Source organism: Mustela lutreola, chromosome 6 (genome assembly GCF_030435805.1).
Source record: "Mustela lutreola isolate mMusLut2 chromosome 6, mMusLut2.pri, whole genome shotgun sequence".
Classification (NCBI taxonomy): Eukaryota; Metazoa; Chordata; class Mammalia; order Carnivora; family Mustelidae; genus Mustela; species Mustela lutreola.
Window position 1 is genome coordinate 73,143,820 of NC_081295.1, and position 21,706 is coordinate 73,165,525.

General features: G+C 33.8%; 1 protein-coding gene across 5 annotated transcripts in view; it reads left to right on the top strand.

Annotated features, from left to right (window-relative positions):
- PTPRK (protein tyrosine phosphatase receptor type K) overlaps positions 1-21,706 on the top strand; it is a 565,921-nt gene that overhangs the window by 516,038 nt on the left and 28,177 nt on the right. For 2 of the 5 annotated variants that reach the window (XM_059177596.1, XM_059177598.1), the window contains exons 14-15: positions 8,186-8,321; positions 16,315-16,475. In XM_059177596.1, the coding sequence (XP_059033579.1) occupies positions 8,186-8,321; positions 16,315-16,475 (297 nt within the window). Of the gene's footprint in view, positions 1-8,182; positions 8,322-16,314; positions 16,476-18,530; positions 18,567-20,498; positions 20,511-21,706 lie in introns of all 5 variants that reach the window. The other 3 variants (XM_059177595.1, XM_059177597.1, XM_059177599.1) reach the window with 2 other exon arrangements.

Sequence of the window (21,706 nt, forward strand, 5' to 3'; positions counted from 1 at the left end):
GGTAAAATATTAACTCACAGATGCCAACTTACTCATTGTTGCACAACAAGTAAGAGAAGGAGCTGAGAGTTAAAATAGGGCCTTACTCTGATGCAAGTTTCTTGTACTTCCCATGACTGAAATTTCCCTGCGCTTTGGTTTAGTGGTAGATGTTGTCAGATGGTAGAAACAGTTAACTTTGTGTATGTATAGTTGCTAGCAGAGGGGTTAGAAATTTCTAGAAACAATTCAGAAGCTTATGCTGGCATCCAAAGCAAGATTATGCATATCGATCAAATCTGTCCTTGTTTTTTAGGAAGATAAGCAATTTTCTGTGTGTCAGTATAAGATACCATAAGCAGCCTTACTGTTGTTCTTTTACTTACTCAACCAGTGCTTTGTACTGCTGTGGCTTTCCAGACCCTACTAGAAATGCAATGCTAAGGAAAACAAACATGGTTCCTGCTTTCATGGGCTTTATCTTTATAGGAGTGGGAAGCCATTGGCGGGTTCTCATCATTGGAGTGACGTGATACAGTTGAAGACACAGATGCACTATGGGCTACATCATGTGCTAATGTGGAACAGGCAGAGTGCAGTTGGGGAGACTTAATAGGTGACTGCTCTGTAAATTGGATGAGATGTGATGTTGACCTGACTTAAGGTAGTAGCGGTGGAGATAGGAAAAGTAGGCACAAGAGGTATTTAGAAAATAGCAGTACTCTAACTGTATGAGAAAGAAAAGTGTAGTAATCAGTCATCTGTCCTGTTTACCCAGGACAACTCCATTTTTTGCCTTTGTCCTATCATAATTATTAGTAGCATCCCCTTTTACTTTCAAAAGCATCTCAGTTTGGTTGATAAAGATGTGTTGATCCTGGAAATAAGAGAAAGATTCAAGAATTTTGCTCAGGTTTTTGGCTTGAACACCTGTGAGGATAGTTGTGCTATATCCTGAAGGAGGGTTCAATTGATGCCAAATTATGTTGAGCATTTCTTCATGTGTCTGTTGGACATTTGTATGTGTTCATGGGAGAAGTGTCTGTTCATGTCTTCTGCCTATTTCTTGATTGGATTATTTGTTCCTAGGGTGTTGAATTTGATAAGTTCTTTATAGATTGTGGATTCTAGCCCTTTATCTGATAAGACATTTCTGCATACCTTCCCCCATTCTCTTAGTTGTCTTTTGGTTTAACCTATTGTTTCCTTTGTTGTGCAGAAGCTTTTTATTTTGATGAAGTCCCCATAGTTCATTTTTGCCCTTCCCTTGCCTTTTAGTTCTTTTATTTCTCCAGAAAGAAATTCTCTACTGTACTCTATAATTTTTTCAAGTCTAACTAGTATCTTTATAATCATTTTTCTGAACTCTAGTTCTGACATCTTATTTATATCCATACTGATTCCGGTACCTCACAGTCAGTACTGCCTCTTGTTCTCTTTTCTGAGGTGAGTTTTTCTGTCTTGTCATTGTGTCCAGAGAAAAGTAGATGAAGGAGAGCACAAGATATTAAAATAGCAACAACGACCCCAGAGGAATATATAGAAAACTAATCAGAAGAGATCTGAAACAGAAAATAAAATAAAATAAAAGACAGAGAGAGAATATAATCAGACAGTTGAACAGATCAGAGCAATACACTAGATCCTGGGTGTATTTTGGTCTGTTAGAAAACCAGATCCCAAAATTATAAGGAAAGAAAAACTTCCATATAAAAAATAAAATTTAAATACAATGTAAGGATAGAATGTAACTGTAAGAAAGAAAATTTTAAAAGACTTCTGAAAGTTAATTAAATAATAAATTGAAAAGGAAAAAAGAAAAAAAAAGTAAACTGGAAGACTAAAGAACCACGAGGAAAGTAAACATGAATTCTATATACTGTTTTCCCCTAGCACTGGAGTTTTGCAGTTCTATGTGATTGGTAAACTTGGTCTTAGCTGGATGTTCTTGCTGATCTTCTGGGGGTGGAACCTGTTGCACTGATTCTCAAGTGTCTTTGTCTGAGGCGGAACTACACTACTCTTGCCAGGGACCAGGCTAAGTAATCTGCTCAGTATTGCTCTACATTGGTTTTATTCCCTGAAAGCTTTCTGCACTGCTTTAGAGCATGAGAATAAAAATGGCAGCATCTGATCTCCAGTCCCAGAGCCAAAAGCTTAGGGCCCTACTCCTTAGTACACCCTCACAGAAAAGCAGTCAATCACTTCTGTCTCCTTTGTCTCTGTCCACACTCAATGCTTACCCAGCCTGGGACTGAGCTGGGTGACACATGACACTGACACATGACCCCATTTGGAGTCTCCAAACCCTAAAGACTCCTGCAGCAGGCACCCACACAGACCTTCCCATGGAGGGAGGGGGGCTCACCCCAGTTCTGCCACTTACTGGGCCCCTAATAAGAGAGGGGTCACCTGACCATGCCATGGTTCATGATTTATGGCGATCCCGAGTTGAAAGTCCACTCCAGGGCTCACTGATTGCAGCTGGCTTCCCCACTCCAATGTCTGGGAACTCTGCCACACTCAGGCACCTCAGTCTTCCTGTGATCCCAGGGTTCCTGAGACCAGACTCTCCCATCTAGTGTTCCACCCCTGCTTAGCCACCTGTGTGCCTTTCAGGCAGGGACATCCGTTACTGGAGCAGACTTCTAAAAGTTCCGATATTGTGCTCTGCTGCTATACCACTTCCAAATGGCTGGGAAATGGAGGCTCCCTCCTCTATACTTTATCATCTGATATATTCCCTCGGATTCACCTCTCTGCACCTCCTACCTTGCAAAAAGCAGTCTCTTTTCCATTTGTAGAATTGCAGCAATTCTTTTCTTAAATCTCTGGTTGAGTTCACAGGTATTCAGCGTGATTTGGTAACTATCTAGTTGAATTCCAAAGACCAGACAAACTTAGGTCCCTTACTCTTCTGCCATCTTCCTCCCTTTGATTATAGCATTTAAATTAATGAGTGAGAAGTGAGTGTAAACAATCTTCAGAATTATAGCTGAGAAGGAAAGAAAGCACTAATGAAATACCTGGAAAATTTGTGGAATTTACAGGATAATGGTGTCTCTAAAGCTGTTATGAGATCACCTGATATATTGAACTCAGAGGCTTCCGCCTCTAATACATCATGAAAATGGAAGACTGTTTTATGACCACAGCTTTTAAATTTAGGTAGATTTGTATATTTTGGTGGTATTTATATATTTTTAAATCTAAATTTTTTACCTGAAGTTTTTAGGTAAATTATTTTTACATAGTGGGAGGAAGGACACAATTTATGAGGTCACTTTAACTATTTTGGAAAAAAAAATGCAGCACATAAATTTGCTCAATTAAAAGGAAATACTCCTTTAGTTCTTTCTCATTGTCCAAAGAATTATGCTGCCTTTGGCTTCAGAACAATGGGACTTTTTGAATAATCTTTGACAGATAAAAAAGGTAAAGATTTATGGCAAAGGAAAGCATTTCTGAAAGAGGTGTTCCACATCGCCTTTGTGTATATGCATAAATTATAAACTGGGCTCAAGGGTTCAGTCACTATAATAGCTTTTTGCTCTCTTGAAGAAAATAGAAAATGCTCACTTAGGGGTTATTCTGTATTTCCATTAATGACTCTTCTAAGCTTGAATGATTTTAAATAGGATATTTATGTTCCTTGGTTCTAGTAGGCCAAGAACTTAGAAAAAAATATGTGTGATTAAAGTCTCTAAAGTAATAAATTTATGTGGACATTTAATAAAAAATACTGGTAACAATAGTAATAGTAAATGTCACAGCTAAAGATTTTTAAGGGGGATTCACAATCAAGGGAAAACAGACACTAAATCATATGTTCCTGGAGAATTTGATTAGTCTTCTATACTCAAGTTTAATAATGATGTTGAAGCTCTGATGAGCAATTCTGCACCAGAGTTGTAATCATGACAGGCAGGCACCCTTACTTAACCCAAATGAATGAACTAGGTGCTTTTTTCTTTAACTGTTTGGGAAAAATTAATTGAAGTCCAGTGTTTAACAAAGACATATAGACTATGACTTTAAAATAGCAATATTGTTTTACATAATAGGTTATAAAAGTTTCATTACTTTATACCCAGAACACACTTGCTTGCAAGGTTATCAGTGTCTTTAGTCAGAAATTTACTTTTATATTTGGCTTTTTGTTTCTGAAAATATGTTTAGATTAACTCATCAGCAAATCTATTTAATTAGACGTATAAGAATTCTTCCATCTCTGAATTTGAAATTATTTACCCATCATCTTTATATCAGTTTTGTTATTTAATTATTAAACCCAGCTAGTATTTCTTTTTAATTTTATTTAAATTCAGTTGATTAACATAAAGTGTATTTTTGGTTTCAGAGGTAGAGTTAGGTGATTCATCAATTGTATGTAATATCCAGTGCTCATTAAATCATGTACCCTCCTTAATGCCCATCACCCACTTACTGCATCCCCCCACCTCCCACCCCTCCAGCCACCCTGTTTGTTTCCTAGAGTTAAGAGTCTCTTATGGTTTTTCTCCCTCTCTGATTATATCATATTTTATTTTTCCCTCCTTTCCTCTATGCTCCTGTTTTGTTTCTTAAATTCCACATATGAGGGAAATCATATAATTGTCTCTCTCTGATTGACTTATTTCACTGAGACCAGACTGTCCCACCTAGTGGGACATAATACCCTCTAGCTCTATCCACATCATTGCAAATGGCAAATTTCATTTTTTTGATGGCTGAGTAATATTTCATTATATGTATACATGCATGCAATGTCTTCTTTATCCGTTCATCTGTCAATGGACAGCTGGGTTCTTTTCATAGTTGGGCTGTTGTGGCCAATGCTGCTATAAACATTGGGGTACAGTGCCCCTTCAGATCACATTTGTATCTTTGGGGTAAATACCCAATAGTGCAATTGCTGAGTCATAGGGTAGCTCTATTTTTAACTTCTTGAAGAACCTACATACTGTTTTTCAGAGTGGCTGCACCAGTTTGCATTCCCAACAGCAGTGTAAGAGGGTTCCCCTTTTTCTGCATCCTCACCCACATTTGTTGTTTCCTGTCTTGCTAATTTTAGCCATTTTGACTGTAAACCCAGCAAGTATTAAGACTGCCTGTTAAGGGGTACCTGGGTGGCTCAGTGGTTTAAAGCCTCTGCCTTCGGCTCAGGTCATGATCACAGGGTCCTGGGATCGAGCCCTGCATCAGGCTGTCTGCCCAGCACGGAGCCTGCTTCCTCCTCTCTCTCTCCTCCTGCCTCTCTGCCTACTTGTGATCTCTGTCAAATAAATAAATAAAAATCTTCAAAAAAAAAAAAAAAAAAAAGACTGCCTGTTAATACTTCAGGATCAGAGTTTGTATTTGCATCTGCATATATTCTGAGATTTTTCTGGTAGGTTTAGCAGTTTTGAAGATTTTTAGGAGATATATGCTCCTTATGGCATAATATCTTTAGAAAAGTAGCTCATAACTATATTTGTTGAATTAAAATGGTGTATTAAATATATACTAACCTCACTGAACAAGAATTGCTCTTTCAAAGAGTTTCACAAACATTTAATTCTGTGAGATATGTCAAATCACAAAGCCATCATCATTACCTTCTGAAAGGCAAGCATAACCTAGAACCTTTTCAGAATAAGCATTAATTAATGAACAATGATGATTTGTTGTATGCACTGAAGTTTTCTCCTGGAGAATTCTGCATCATTCTGTCTCCCTATTTGAAGCTATTTAAACCAATCTACTTGAGAATTACAATCAGCATATATCCTCTTTACCTTTATATCCAACTTTGAGATATATTCCACCTATTTTCATACGCATATATGTACTATATTTCTAAAATTATTCTTGGGAAAGAAGAGATCTGCAGTATATTCAATACATGCCTTGATGAAATGAACCGTAATGTATAGTTTGAAATGTGGTAAGCATTGCACTACCTCTATTCATAATTAATGAGATTGGAAATTTCCTGAAGCCTGAGTATATGGAAAGTGTCATGTCAGAAAGGAAAACTCCCTTGCTTACCAGAAGAAACAAGCTGAAGGCTTGCTTTTCCTACTTGAGAATAACAGTTATGAAATATGGAACCATGGGGAGGTTTTATCCTCTCCAATTGAAATCAGATAAATTAAGATAGATATAGTGAATTGTTTTACAAAGTAAACTGTTTCTCTAACACTTTTCCTCAAACTATGTTTCCTACTGGTTTTATTTTAAATTACCATTTTATGAAATGATTTTGATATTAGATATATTAGTTATTTTTAATTTCATACTTGGAAAAATTAAAAAATTACTAATCTTGTGTCCATCTCTTTTGGGGAGAAAATGTGGCTGTTCAGGAAAGTGGAACAGATATTGAGATGTGCAGATATACAGAACTTGGAATCAAAGCACAGGGAGGGAGTTTGGAAGCCAAGATAAAGATGCTAAAGAAAGAACTAAAATATAGAACAATAGCTCATTTTTAAAGGAATTTATAAATTATCTATTGGAAAGGTATGAGGTTAATTTAGGGGTTTGTTTGTTCACTCAGCCACCATCTCATGCTGTTGTGGATGCTTTAAGGCAGTTTCCCGAAGTACCTAATTCTGAGAGTCACCCGTAATACTCTTGTCACCCACATTCTTAACAGGAGGGACCATGGATCTGGAAACATTGAGAAATGCTGTTTTAGAAGATGGAAGATGTGTTAGGTTTTGTTAGTATACTTGAGCAATTTATAATCTATTCTTATGTCTCTAAACCTCAGTTTTGGTAATTGCAAAATGTAAAATACTTTTCTTGCCAGTTTTCAAGGTTAATAAGGTAAAAGGAAAATAGCTTCAGAAGGTTAGTGAAACTTATAAATTGACTAATAAGGTTTATGCTTTTGATTGTGTATATATCTGGGGGATGGGAGTTGCTTTGAGAAAGAGGGAAAAGTTAGAGGTATAATGAATGAATAAAGAAGATGAGTGTGTGTGCATATATATACAATGGAATATTATTCAGCCACCAAAAAGAATGAAGTTTTGCCATTTGTAATGAAGTGAATGGAGCTAGAGTGTATTATGCTAAGCAAAACAAGTCAGAGAAGGACAAATACCATATGATTTCACTCATGTGGAATTTGAGAAACAAAATAGATGAACATATATGGGAAAAGGTGGAAAAAGAGAGGGAGGCAAACCGTAAGACCCTCTAAACTATAGGGAATAAACAGGGTTGCTGGAGGGAGGTGGGCAAAAGAGGAACTAAATGGGTGATGGGTATTAAGGAGGGCACTTGTTACGGGGCACTTGGGTGGCTCAGTTGACTAAGCATCCTTCTCTTGGTCTCAGCTCAGGTCCTAATCTCACAGTTGTGAGATCAAGGCCTGTGTTGGACTCATGCTGGGCATGAAGGCTACTTTAAAAAAGGAGGGTGAGGGCACTTGTTGTGATGAACCACTAAATTCTACTCCTGAAACCAGTATTACTCTATATGTTAACTAGCTAGAATTTAAATAAAAAAGAAATTGGAGGAAGGGACAAGTTTTTTGGGAAATAAAAATTTTAAAAAATAAAAATAGAACAACTTAATCTTTTCAAATTTCAATTTCCCAAGTTTATCATCTGGGTTTTATTTTTAAAGAGAATGTGAAATGCTGCTTGATGTATTTGTTTTTCTTTTTCTCCAAACCAACTATTCCTTTAAATCATTTATATCAAATCAAACCTGACACCTCCACTAGTTAGACAAGGCGTTATTTCACCTAACCTCTTGTGTCCCAGCCAAGAGCTATTGACATCTACCGTGAAGGGCCAAGCACAGCACCAAGTGCTTGAGTTCGGAAGTGTTTGCTAAATGGGCCAGCAAACAAATGAATCCTAAGTCTGACACCATCTCTTTCCGTGTCCTAGGCTAAAAATCTTGTGTCTGACTTTTACAGACATTTGGAGAAAAGTAGTTCACCATTCCCTTTGATAGTCTTTTCTAGGTTTTGTTTTATTTTTATGTGATAATAAAATTCCTATTCAAAAGGCTTTATTTCCCCTTATCTCCACCCTAAATTCCTTATGCTGTAGTTCAGCATGCTTTTGTATTTATATATCCAGGTTTTTTATTCAAATAAAATAAAACAAGTTCTCTTTTTATAGCAATTTTTGGCTGGAACTAATTTCCACTTTTGTGATAATTAGCTGCTTTCAGTAACTTATTTTTTAAATTCATTTAGCAGCAGCAACAGAAGAACCAGAAGTGATTCCAGACCCAGCCAAGCAGACAGACAGAGTGGTGAAAATAGCAGGAATAAGTGCTGGAATTCTGGTGTTCATCCTCCTCCTCCTAGTTGTCATACTAATTGTAAAAAAAAGGTAAGACCTGATTTTGTTCTGTCCCATTCACCTACCATTTATGTCAGTAGTTTTCACATACTGTTTTATTTCCCTGAGCTCTTTTGAAATAGAACAAACAAGAAGAATTGAATTTTGACAATGTTGCCAGCATCTGAGTCTATTTCTCATGGTTCTTAAATAAATTCCTATCAGTTCCTTGTAGTTTGATTTTGGATATAAAGGTATATTTTTCATCAAGTTAACTTTGAAATTAATGTATGAATTTAAATTTCTCAGATGCAGAGAAACTTGAGATACTCATTTCTTACATTTTGAAATGTTATTTACTAATAATGGCAAAAGTATTTATTATGATTCTTGGATTACGGTCTGTGAATTAGTTTGTACTCTTTCTCTATTTTTCTACATGTTGGCTACATGTAAGAGATGAGAAGAATCTAAATATTATTCTATGAAATTGTATATTAAATATTCACTGGCTAGATATTTCAGCACATTAATATGAAGAGTCTTTTTTTTTTTTTAATTGAACATCAGTCTTTTATACAATATCAACCAATACCGCCATCTCCTGGAATTCTATGAAGATATTAAGACCTACTGGAATTTAAACTAAACTCTATTCAGGAGATTAAAGTATACTCCTGCTGAAAAACATTTCAAAGTATACAGTTTTTATAACTTGAATTTTTTTCTTTCTATTAAATGTCATTATCTGTAAGGCATATCTTAGAAACTGATACAACCCTCCTATCGTTCCTATCATATGTTTTAGATTATACTGCAGTTTGGAAGGACTTTTAAACAAGTCTTTACATGCAGAGTACAGTCCTAAAATAGCTTTGTGTATAAGATGTGTTTGAAATTTTTGATTATATCAAATACTAAATGATGTTGCTTACATTATATTAAATCATATACTGTTAGGATTGTTTTATACTCAAGTCATTAACAGTATAGATAAGACTCATACTACATGTTTAATCAATCCATCAGAGTTTATTTTAATGTATTGCCTCCTTACAATTATCCCCTGGAGATATATATGTTGGAGAAGACACATCTGCATTAGAAACATTAGGTATGCATTATAGTGTTTTGTGTTAAATTAGCTACATACGTGCTTTCCCTAATAGTGCTTTCTCTTTTTGCTGTTGTCTACCTCTGTGGTTGGAGAATACATCATAATTGAGACAGGAAGGCTTAAGTATTTTAGTAATATGAATTTGCCAATCAAGGTCAATAAAATGGCTGATTGTAATCTCTCAGATCTTATGTCTCTATTTAGTTTCAATTTATATTTGCAGTTAACTAAATTGTTTATAGAGAGTTAATTAAACTTTGCTTCACGATTAAAACCATTCCAGTCCCTTCAAATTGGAAACGAGAGCATGAAGTTGGCCTCTGATTATGTCCTCACTCAGTTAGAACTGGGTTAAGCTTATTGGTTTTATTTGTTATTTATTCAACACTTTTTTAAATGTTATAGTAGCCTTCATTATCCATGGCCCTCTGTTTCAGAAATAATAGCAACAAAAAAAAATGTGAAACATAAATTTCCTAAAGTAAACCAAAATAATCTCTAAGCATGATTATTTTTGTGTGGGTAAAATGCTCTGGCAACTGTCTAAAATTGCATAATGTATGAATTCTTTTTCTGGTTCATATTTTAAATGGTTGGCCTCTCTATTAAAATGCTTCACGTTTGACTTTTCGTAATTATACATTGATTGTCTTTTGATAGAAAGTATACCAGGGCCTTTGTTTCTCTTCCTCACCACAACCTGACTAGGAAGAGTTGCAATTTTATAGACAGAGAAAGTTACATATTTAGATATATTTCCCTCCAATATATAATATCAGAATTAAATTATGTGAATCCCTTATCTAATCAACTTTGTAATGACTTTTATTCAACGTAGTATGTCTCACATGTATCATGTATGATTTAATCACTAATCTTTATTATACATACACAAAGGCACAGATTTTATAACAACATATTGCATAGTATCAAGCTTAATCAATTTTAATATATAATGTTTCCTTTTTAATACACAGATTTATAATAAAACTAATATGAGACCAAACTATTTTAGTCTCTTATGATCTTTATTTTTATGGGAAATTAAGTTTCTCAAGACTTTATGACTCACTAGGAATAATAGACATGTTGAAAAAAGTTCTATGTATTTTTGAGTTTTGTGTAAAGATATGGTTTGGAATTTAATTTAGTAAAATTCTACAGCTAAGGGTATATATAAAGTAAGTTTTTAGGCTAAGAAAAGGGATAGTGCATCTCTCAAAACGCAATGTCATTTTTTTTTTAATTTAAACGCTGTTGAATTATTTCCAAATGTATGCCATTTTTTCATTGGTTATGTATTATATTTTAAATGTGCAGCATGAATACATTATTAATTCCCAACATAAATTGAAATTATGTTCAATGCAGTAAATGTTTGTATATGATATTATGATCACATACATCTACTGTGGACATATCTCCGTGTATATATAGTGCATGGGGCATATGTATATTCACATAATATATGTATGCACCCCTGTACGATTAAGATAAAACAACTCGTTTAGAAATTTAGTTGTCACTCTGCATATAGTCTATATTAATAGATATTTATGTTTTGTATTCGAAGAAAAATAGCCAATTTAGTGTACAAGTTCTATACACAGCAGTTCCATCTGTCATGGCATTTTGATGGTAATAGATAATATTATGCTTAACTGCATGTTGAAATACACAAAATCCATTTAATTTTTTTAATTTTTCTGGCAGCAAGAGAAATATCAGCATGCTGTTTTCCAAATTTTGTACTTTAAATTTTATTTTTCTATTGCATATCTGTCTGTTTAATTGCATGGCAAAAATATATATATATATATATATATATCTAACCAAATGCATGAGCAAATTGAAATGCAAACCAAACCAAACCAAACAAAACATGACTTTTATTTTATTTTACTTTATTTTATTTTATTTTATTTTATTTTTTAACGCACATTTTTCTGCTTTATTGAATGTGACAGAGTCACGCTTTTCATTCACCATTGCTTCTCTTTTTCCACTGTCTGTGATTTGCTTGCCAGGAGGAGCTACTATTCTTACTCCTACTACCTGTAAGTAGAAAACGGGTGATATACAACTTTACATGTGTTAAAGATGCAGTATCCCTTTTCAAAAAACAGAAACAAAAAAATCTTAAAAATGTTTGTGATTTTGGTGATATTTTCTGGACTCTAAAATATAAAGTTAACCATTAACTTATTTTGTTAATCTTTTTAAAAAGGGATATTGTATTTCTGTATGTTCAGCTACTTTTAATTTTATTTATAATTTTCCACTAGTAGCTTTAGACTACAGCCCAAAACATCATTTATTTACTTAAGTCAAACCTGTATCTTATAAACATGATACCTCATACTACAAATCAGGTCAGGTCTAACTGTGATAATATCTTTCTCCACATTTCCAGGAATCTAGGATGGATTGTAACTTCAGAACACCTTTGGTCTGGCCATCTAGGCAAGCAGTATGCTCTTGTTTAAAGAAGAAATAGATAAAACAAATAGATAAAATAAAATAAACTCTTCTAAAAACAAATAGATAATATGATAATGTTGCAATGACACAGAAACAAAAAAGTACCTTTTTAGAAAAGAAAAACTGAGTTAATTTATTATAACTTAAACAGGACAAAGATTTTATAAAACCAAGACCAAAAGAACCCTCTTATCCTACGTAAAACACACCTAGGTGTCCTCTCTTTTCCTTTTCTCTTCCAAACCCTTAGCTCACCCTATACTTAGGTATGGACCGTTAGTTTGAATAAGGACAGAGAATATTGTTCCTTCTATTTCTCTAGTCATCTTCAGTTTCTTACCAAAGATGCCAGGGTATTCATCCAAGTCAAAAGAATGATATTAGAAAATATTCTTGGACATTGCTTGATCAATTTTGATGCACCAACTTCTAAGACTTAAAGGTTGTGATTAAGTATGTTTGGGGGCATTTATCCCACAGTATTTATTTTACGAGGTAAATTTAAGCTAGCTTTACAATAAAATTTGGTAAGAGTCTCAATGACTATAACAGAGATCTGCCAGTATTTTAAATATCATAAATGCTTGGCTTATAATCTGCTGAAACAAGCAGGTGTAAACTAACAGTGCTCTTAGCTTATTGTGATGAATCATAATATCCTTGTTAAATCATGTTTGATGAAGCCAAAGGTAATTAACTGTACCATTTCATACAATTATGGAACACTTTTCCTCTTTATAGCCCACCCATATATTCACCTGCAGAAGTTTATGCTGTTGGCTGCTTAGATAATGAAACTCATTTGCACATCTGTCAAACTCAAGTAGTTGCAAAATGAATTGCCTAATTGTCCTGAAGTGTACCATATATACATATATTTTCTACACACACACACACACACACACACACTCACACACACTGCTCAGAGAGGGAAAAAAGCATCAAACATAGGAATCAATAAGTATTGATAAGAATGTCAGTAAGCTTATCATTAACCATTGATGTACCTATAGTGTTAGAATGGGATTGGCTTCTTAGTGGATGGGTAACATTTCTTTATTCTAGGCTATATAGTAGGTTATGGTACTGTTACTGTAATACTTAGGACTGTTAACATTAATGATTATAGTTCAAAAGAATGTCACAGATATGTGATTTTTAAAGCTACTTAAACATAACTAATCTAAATCTAAACATATCTAATCTAAACATATATACCTACCCTGAATTGGAGATTTTTTTAATAAAAGCAAATAAATAAATAAAATTTAAAAGAAAACCAGTTGTGATCTTTGAGCTAACATTCATTGGCATTGTCATAGTGACGGTCACTTGTGACCAAAACACTTTAATGTTAATTTTTATTTTGCAATAACCTGAATTAAAACCTACCTCACAGGGTTGTTGTGAGGGTTAAGGTATAAAAAACCAAGTTGATAATGCATGGCTGGCAAATAGTAACAAAGTTTAAATTACTCCCGCCCCATAATTTGTTGAATCTGAAAAGTCTTTCATTGCCATGAAAACTTTATCTGTTGTACATTTGACAATTGCCTCTTATTTTTCCTTAATCACAAAATGTACATATAAATTATATATGTTTTAAAGTAAAGCCTAAAACTTTAAACTTGTCTTTTCTAAATGTTTTGAACTGCCCATCCTCAAAATTTTAACATTATTTTTAATCCATATTTCAAATTGTGTTATTTTTATCCAGTTTAGTCTCTAATTTTTTGAGGGATGATTCTTCTTGCCCAAGAAACAAAGACGAGGAGTTATTTCTTAAATTGTGCTTTTTTTTAACTGTTTTAACACTTTTAAGGGGCAAAACATTTGGCTGTGTTCACATGCATTTTCTCAAATTTATGACAACTAATGTTTAATTCCTAGAGCCTAGTAGATGCTTCATATTATGTTCTTGTAATGTGGCATTTTAAAAAAGTGTCAGCAACTGGATATAGTGTAATAGTTTAGGCTAGAACCAGGTCATTCCTCCCTATTTATTAGATTAATAACCTTGTACAAGTTATTGAACTTGTCTGAGCCTCAGTGAACTCATCTATGCAGTTAGAATCCTCATCCCTTTTTCAGTGGGTTGATCTGAGAATTAGTTGAGTTAACAATTGAGAAGTGTGAAGCATAACAAGCCTAACTCATCCATTCAAAAAGCATTTATTGACTTTCTGCTATGTCCCAGACATGCATTGATATATGTCATAGGCAGAAAACATGGTGCTATAAAAATACCTAGCAGGGGAGCACCTGGGTGACTCAGTTAAGCGTCGAACTCTTGATCTCAGCTCAGGTCTTGATCTCAGGGTCATGAGTTCAAGCCCCGTGTTGGGCTCCATGCCTAGATATTTTAAAAAACAAACAAACAAACAAACAAACAAACAAAAAAAAAACCACCTAGCAGGGAAACCTAACTGGAGGCAGGTTGTATTCGGATCAGAGAAGCCTCTGATGCAGTGAGACAGAATCGAAGAGCACCAGATATTAGAGGGAAAGGAACATTGTTGGTCAAAGAACAAATACCTTATATGATGGTCTAGGAGTAAGTTTGCAAAGTAAAATCTGCAGACTTAAAATATGACCTGCTGATGTTTAATTTGCCCCATACATGGTCTTAAGAAATAGATTGACTTGAAAAAAATCAGGAAATTGAACATAAATATTCAGATTCATGACTTGTCTTTAAAAATAATTTTTAAAATCAGAAGTTCAACACTGGGATTAAATGCCAGTAGTCACTTAGACCTAGTTGCCCCCTAAGTGGCTTTCCAGTTCTCCACCATCCCCACCTTCCACACAATGACTTAGCACTAGCAACAGCAGTCACCTGTATTCCCTGTCTGAAATCTTTAAGATTTTTGTGGGGTTTTTACCGCTTAGCCTAGAAAAAAGAGATATTAACTCTTTCAATGAATGCAGCAAATATTACTAATAAATGAGGATGGTAATGGTCATGGTAGTGATGGTGGTGGTGATAGTTCTTGTTACACTTTTGTCATTGTTGTCCAGTTATTAGTACTGTCATTACCATTATTATTATTTCTTTTAAAAAAAGTAATGCCATTTGCATCCCAAAGCCTAGTTTCTGACTATTTTATTTAAGTGCCAAATCTGTTGTATCAATCAATGTATTGGGTGTGTTGGGTATCAACCTCCCACCGAGGCCAAGTACTATAGTACTCAGGAAGAAAAATCCAGACTATGTCTCAAATTGACACATTCATTTTATGAAGGAAAAGCCCTTGGACACAACCATTACATGAACCTTAAAAAAAATATTTGTAGTATATTTACTCTAGGATAGATTCTAATGAGAATCAGAAGAATATGTCCTAGTTAATGATCTAGCTGAGAGATGGCGTTCTTCAGACAACTGAGGAATAATTCCAAGGCAACATAACTGCTGCCATAAACATAATCTGGCTACTGCAGGCTTTTAGAATGCCTTTATTTATATTATATATAAATTGCTTTGTTAATGTGATATAAATGTTTTATATACAGTTAATAGTCTTTTATTGCGTGTTTTATGTGTAACATTCACAAAGAACCAGAATATGTTTCACATCCTAAAGATGTCAATATTTGAGTAGTTCCAACGTCTCACTCTACTAATTTCTAAATCCCCTCAGTTACTTGACCTGCTGCATTTATAAGGCACTTCTTCAGTTAAGACTCTGCCACATGGTTCTAAAACACATTTTTAGGATTTGACCATGGCTATAACTCAAGATTATGATCATTTGTATAATGTGTCAACATTGTATTTTTCAACCTTTCTCAGGGTACTTTTCTTACACAGTATATAATTTTTCCATATATTTGTATATTTGCATTAAATCTAGCAGTGGTAAATTCTGCAATTCTCCAGATTAGGTTGGGAATTAATGTTATAAATATGCTGCTAAATGCGTTAATGCTACACATGTTACATTTTTCCTGAATGATAAAACAAAGAATGAAGAATGAGATTTCTTTGTGCATCTTAACTGGGTAACTCTAGTAAATTACACTTGGAAAACTAGTCATGTTATTCCCCAGAAGAACTTCTAAAAGGTGATCAAAAGAATTAATCACCCGAAAAACAAAACTTAGCCTTAGCTTAAATTTTCCTTAAACAGTTTTACTAAGAAAGTATTTATTTATGGCTTTAATAAAGCATAGTCATAATTTATGGCTGTTTTAATGATAAGAGAAATGAAAGGCTTCGTTTGACCACTTGAATGTTGAGATATCCATATGACAAATAGTTGTATAGCTACCAGCAGGTGTCATTTGAATATCCAACCTAATTCCTGAAATTAGGAAACTTAGAGATTCCAAACTACATCTATATGTATTCTTATCCTTGGGCTTTCTCGAACTACTTACTGCTGGTGTCAACTCTCCTTCAAGCCTCTCACTAAGGTTTCCCATCTGTATTTGCCTTGGCAGCAAACTTGCTAAAAAACGCAAAGACGCCATGGGGAACACCCGGCAGGAGATGACTCACATGGTGAATGCTATGGACAGAAGTTATGCTGATCAGAGCACGCTGCATGCAGAAGACCCTCTTTCCATCACCTTCATGGACCAGCATAATTTCAGTCCAAGATGTAAGTTCTTCATTAAAATCCTAATAAGTGATTTTGAAGCCCTTTAAATCACTTTGAATTCAACATGTTAATTTTGAATGGTGAGAAAAAGTAAGACAGAAATGGACAAAGCAGCCAGAAAGAGAAACATGTTAGGGAATATTATGGAATTTTTAAGAGGACTTGTTTTCAGTCTTGATACTGGATTTCGTTGAACTGCAAACTGTATGAATTTTATTACTGTATCATAAATGATATCCATATACTACTTAATACCAAATTATATGTCATTGCTCTAAGTTGAAATACTTGATTGCCTACATAAAATTAGCTCACTTCAGAATTTATTTATAATTATTTTGCCGTTTGAGTCTTCTTTTGTGTAAGGTGAAGTTCCTTTAGAACTTGAACATCATAATTCTTTCTGGGAATTAATGGCATGAGTAAAATTATTCTATTATTCTACAACGAGTCCTGGAGAATTTCAGTAATAAAACGTTAACTAGGGGAATGAAGAGACAACATGCTCTTAAGTATCTGATGTGAAATCCAAAAATTTATTTGAACTGGGGGATTGGCAGGGAATGGTAAAATCCATCCATCCATCTGTTCATCTATATTAAAAATTCCTGATGTTGATCTATAAAGGCAGGACTTCTAAACCATTGATACTTAAGTACTCCTTCATGGCAGATGATTTGAATAATTGCCCCATAATCAATATTACTGTCTATCTTCAGATTTCCTATGAATTTTATATTCTGTTCTATAGCACTGTGTTTATTTTGGTCCTTAAATTTTAAGTGAAATTACCTGTTCCTTCAAATCCTCATGTACAAGCAATACATGAAGAAAACAAATCATGTTTATCCCTGGCCATGTATACACAGAGGCATTCTCAAATTCCAGAGATTTGCCTACTCCAGTTTGAAATATGGATATAAGGAAAGAAGCAAACAAAAGAAATATCATTTCCTATACAGATTATACACATACGTAGTGGGGAGGTTGAAAAAATAAGGGATTTGTAGGTTGTGTGTGTTTATTTATTTTATTTATTTATTAAGATTTTATTTATTTATTCAACAGACAGAGATCACAGGTAGGCTGAGAGGCAGGCAGAGAGAGAGGAAAGGAAGCAGGCTCCCTGCTGAGCAGAGAGCCCGATGCGGGCTTTATCTCAGGACCCTGGGATCATGACTTGGCTTTAACCCACTGAGCCACCCAGGTGCCCTGGTTGTGTGTATTTATGTCTTTTCAGAAAGGGAAGGGTTTTTTTCCTGCAGTGTTCAGCTTGGTGAAAATTTTCAGTAATTACTGGCATCATTTTCCTTGATATATATCAACATCAAATTAATAGCTGTAATGCTGTATGAGTCATTTTGGAATTTAATTTTAATCATGATAGGGTCTTTTTATTTACTTCACTCCTATTTCACTATAATATATATGATAGAGAAAAATATAAAATACTGGTTTTGTTGAAAATAAGTTTTGCTGAAAAAAAATAAAAGAAAATAAGTTTTGCTGAAAATATAGATGTACCATCTCTCTAACCACTTTTTTTAGTAATTAATCAAAAGACATTTGAGAGCATTTTTGTTCCCCACACTTTTCTACCTATTCCTTATGTTAATATTTTATTAGGAAGCGTGAATTCAGCAGTGTAACCAACTGTAGATATCCGCTTACAAACTTGGAAAAAGGATAAACTCTGTTACAGTTAGCTGAAAAAAAATGTATTTGGAATGAATGTGAGATAATTATTTCTCCAAGTACCTTGCACTTGAGAGATTTAAATGGGTCTTCCCCCGCCCCCATGTCATAATCTTTATAATGTCAAGTTGAATCTTCCTGGCTTTTAAAATTGAACGGAGAACTGAACTTTAATTATAGATGCACCTTTCCTGGTGTTTTGAGATAACCCAAGCTGAAAAAGAGAATTTTGCCTTTGCCAGTTATAATAATCAAAGTTGAGTAGTTATATTTCTTAAGAAACATAAATCTATTTAAAGGAAAAATGTAAAGTACAACTTGAGGGCAATATATTCCTTCATGAGCTCTGTTTTCCTGCAGTGCCCAATGATCCACTTGTGCCGACTGCTGTGTTAGGTGAGGCCCTAATTCTTTATCATTCTTCCTTGCATGGATCACACATCCTTGCATGACTTAAAGCTTTGTCTACATAGTAATTATTTACAGTGTAGGAAGCAGCTTGATTTTGAAAACTAAGTCATGATCTTATCAAAGAGAACAACTGTCATCAAACCAATCAGAGCTAGTGGATTTCTAATCAGTAAAATGCTTTATTTAAAGCAACATATTTTTAAAGTCTTGGTTCTGTTAGATTTGGAGCAAAAGTACAGTGACCCTTCATATCTGGCCAATGTTTGCATATGCAGGTTAGCAGAATGAAGCAAGTGCACTTGCACCCTCAGGGGCCAGTGCTACCTGAATGATTTAGTTTATATAAAAAAAATTCTGCTTGATAGAAAGATTTTTCTCAATCCTCCTAAGTTTATAGCAACTTATAAAGAACACATTTCCAAGGAGCATTTGCTTTAGTTTTGTCTTTATTAAGAATTTATAAATGCAGGTGAAGTTACTATAATATTGATGTGGCGTCTGCATTCTATATGCATCTTACATGATGTGTTATCCTTCAAGATACCTAGAATAACCAAGCTTTACCACTATACAACATCTTAGACCAGTGGTACTGCTTGTAATGAATAAGGCCTTTTCAAATGCAAAATTAATGTTTAACTGTATATTTAAGAATGGGATGAGTTTCATTTTAATTTGTACTCTATTCCTTGACTAATTACATACCAGTGATTCATGACCAGCTTGCATATATGTTAAGAATCTCTGTGTTAGTTTTACCCCCGTGTTTTATTTAAGATTTTACCAAAGAAATATGGAAATTGCCTGATAAATATACCTAAAAGTTCCCAATTCTCTCATTAAATATAAAAATTCAAATTTCTTGCAAACATAAAACTTTATCTTACATTTTATGCATGTTTTTACTATCCATGTATTCAAGATTTAAACATATTTTTAAAGTATTTGGAAACAGTTCAACTAATTCAGTTAAGTGAAACACACCTCTTTTTTACTAAAATAATTTTTAAACTTATAATTTTATAATATAAAGAATATATATTCTGAAAAAAATCTGAAAGTCAATGTTCTCTTTCTCTGATTGAACTCTCCTTTTGATGTCCATACCAATAATGGCAGGGAAGTAAACTGGGGAATTCATCCCAATGGGTAGACCAATCGTGTAAGGAGGAGCCAGGAATCATGATCATTGGGATGGTACCAAATGCCTCTGAAATGTCATCTTCTGTTAAGCAGAATGCTGCCACCATCAAATTAATAAGTAAAATCCACTTAAAATATTAAAAACTCACTGAGGAAAAGTTAGTTACCTAAATGTTAAAATTTCATTACAGTAATATTCTAAGAAAATGTTGAATTTGGTCCAAGTCTCAGTTCTCCTGGGGACTCACAGTATGAACCCATGAAACTGCCTTATGTCTTTGCTTTCCCATCTGTAAACTTTTTCACAGTTTTATAAAGAGAAAGTGAAATAATGTATGTGAGTTTTACAAACTATAATGTTTAAAAGATTATTATAAGAATTTGCCCTGTGAAAAGGGATATTTAAGTTTAAGGAAGGCTAGAGTTAACACAAAAGTCATAAAATCTATCCATAGACGCAATTGTTATGCATTTTATTGCATTTTGAAAGTCAAGCTGGTTGGTGTTTTTTTTTTTTTAATATTTTTAAAAACGAAATCTCATGAGTCATATTAGTTGTAGAAATTATTTCTTGCATTTTTCATCATTTTTAGAATTATAGTGTTTACAGTTATTTTAACTCACTTGATTTTGTATTTGTGAAGCAATTTTTGAGATCACTTCAAATATTGCTTAATATTAATACCTACGTACTGATTTTAAAAACACTTCAAACTTTTCATATTGATTCATATTTTTGTGTTTTTTGTGTTTTACTGCTTCATTGGGTTAAAGTCCCTATAACTGGTAAGTGCATTGCAAAGAATTCTAGAAAACCTTTCCATCAAGAGTATACGGAGTTATTATTCTTAAATGTGTAATAAGATAATGATTAGAACATGTACTCTCACTTACTAGCGATATTATTAGGTGGTATAATGAGGTGGAAATGTATTGAGATTAATAATTCATATGTGCTTATTTTAATGAATACTGCTCTTTGTATTATGTGTTAAAGTTTAATGCAAAACAGAAAACACTGTCTATTTCATATTGCACATACCGTGTAAGATTTGGAATATGGGTGAATTCTTTGTTTCTCACTGAGCCTTTTATAATTGTAAATATTCTGCTGCACCAGGAGATATGATATGAGCTCTGGGGCTACTCCACAGAGCCTGGGCTATCCTAGTTTGGCTTGGGTGATTGCATTTTGTGTCTGCAACATTATATGTCCTCTTTACTTCTCATCTTAAGCTGTATATTCTGTGACAGTGCCCAAATCAGTGGCTTTTTAGTTTAATTTTCATGTTAACCTTTATGTCAGTGTATTGATTGTAATATTGTAGTAAAGACAGATCAGTTGAGTGTAGTCTCATAGAAAGTAAAGGAAATTCATAAATCATATTTGCTAACAAATGTTGGTGTATAGAGGGGTGGTTAGGTCACAACAGAATCCACCAGGGGTTTTTTTGGATTCCATGTGGTATTTTTAGAAATAAATGCCCCCCACCAAAAGAAAAGGAAAAGAAAAAAAGCATTCAGCCTAATAAGGGAATATAAACTAAATGCAATCAAACTAAATTACAGACGCACACAAATCTGATTGTGGGGTTCTTTTTTTTTTTTTTTTTCCTTTCTCCAGGAAGAAAAAATGTTTATCATGGGGACAACAATTCATTTTTTGCCATATCCTATTTGTAGAGTTGGTGATAGAACAGGCAAATGTACCAGCACTTGAAATATGTTTAACTGTTAATTAAATATCGTTCTCTACAGTATGCATTATCATTAAAAACAAAAGTTCCCCTAAGAGTGTATTTTCTCTTCTGTTAATGAATATGGCAGTATAATGCTTTCCAAAGTAATACCCCTTAAAACATTTGTTTTTTTTTTAAGTGGTAAGTTTAAATGTGGTAAATATAAGCATGCTTTTTCTCATTGTAATAATTAGTGCTGTAGTCATTAAAATAATATTTATTCTTCATAGGTATAATGTTCTT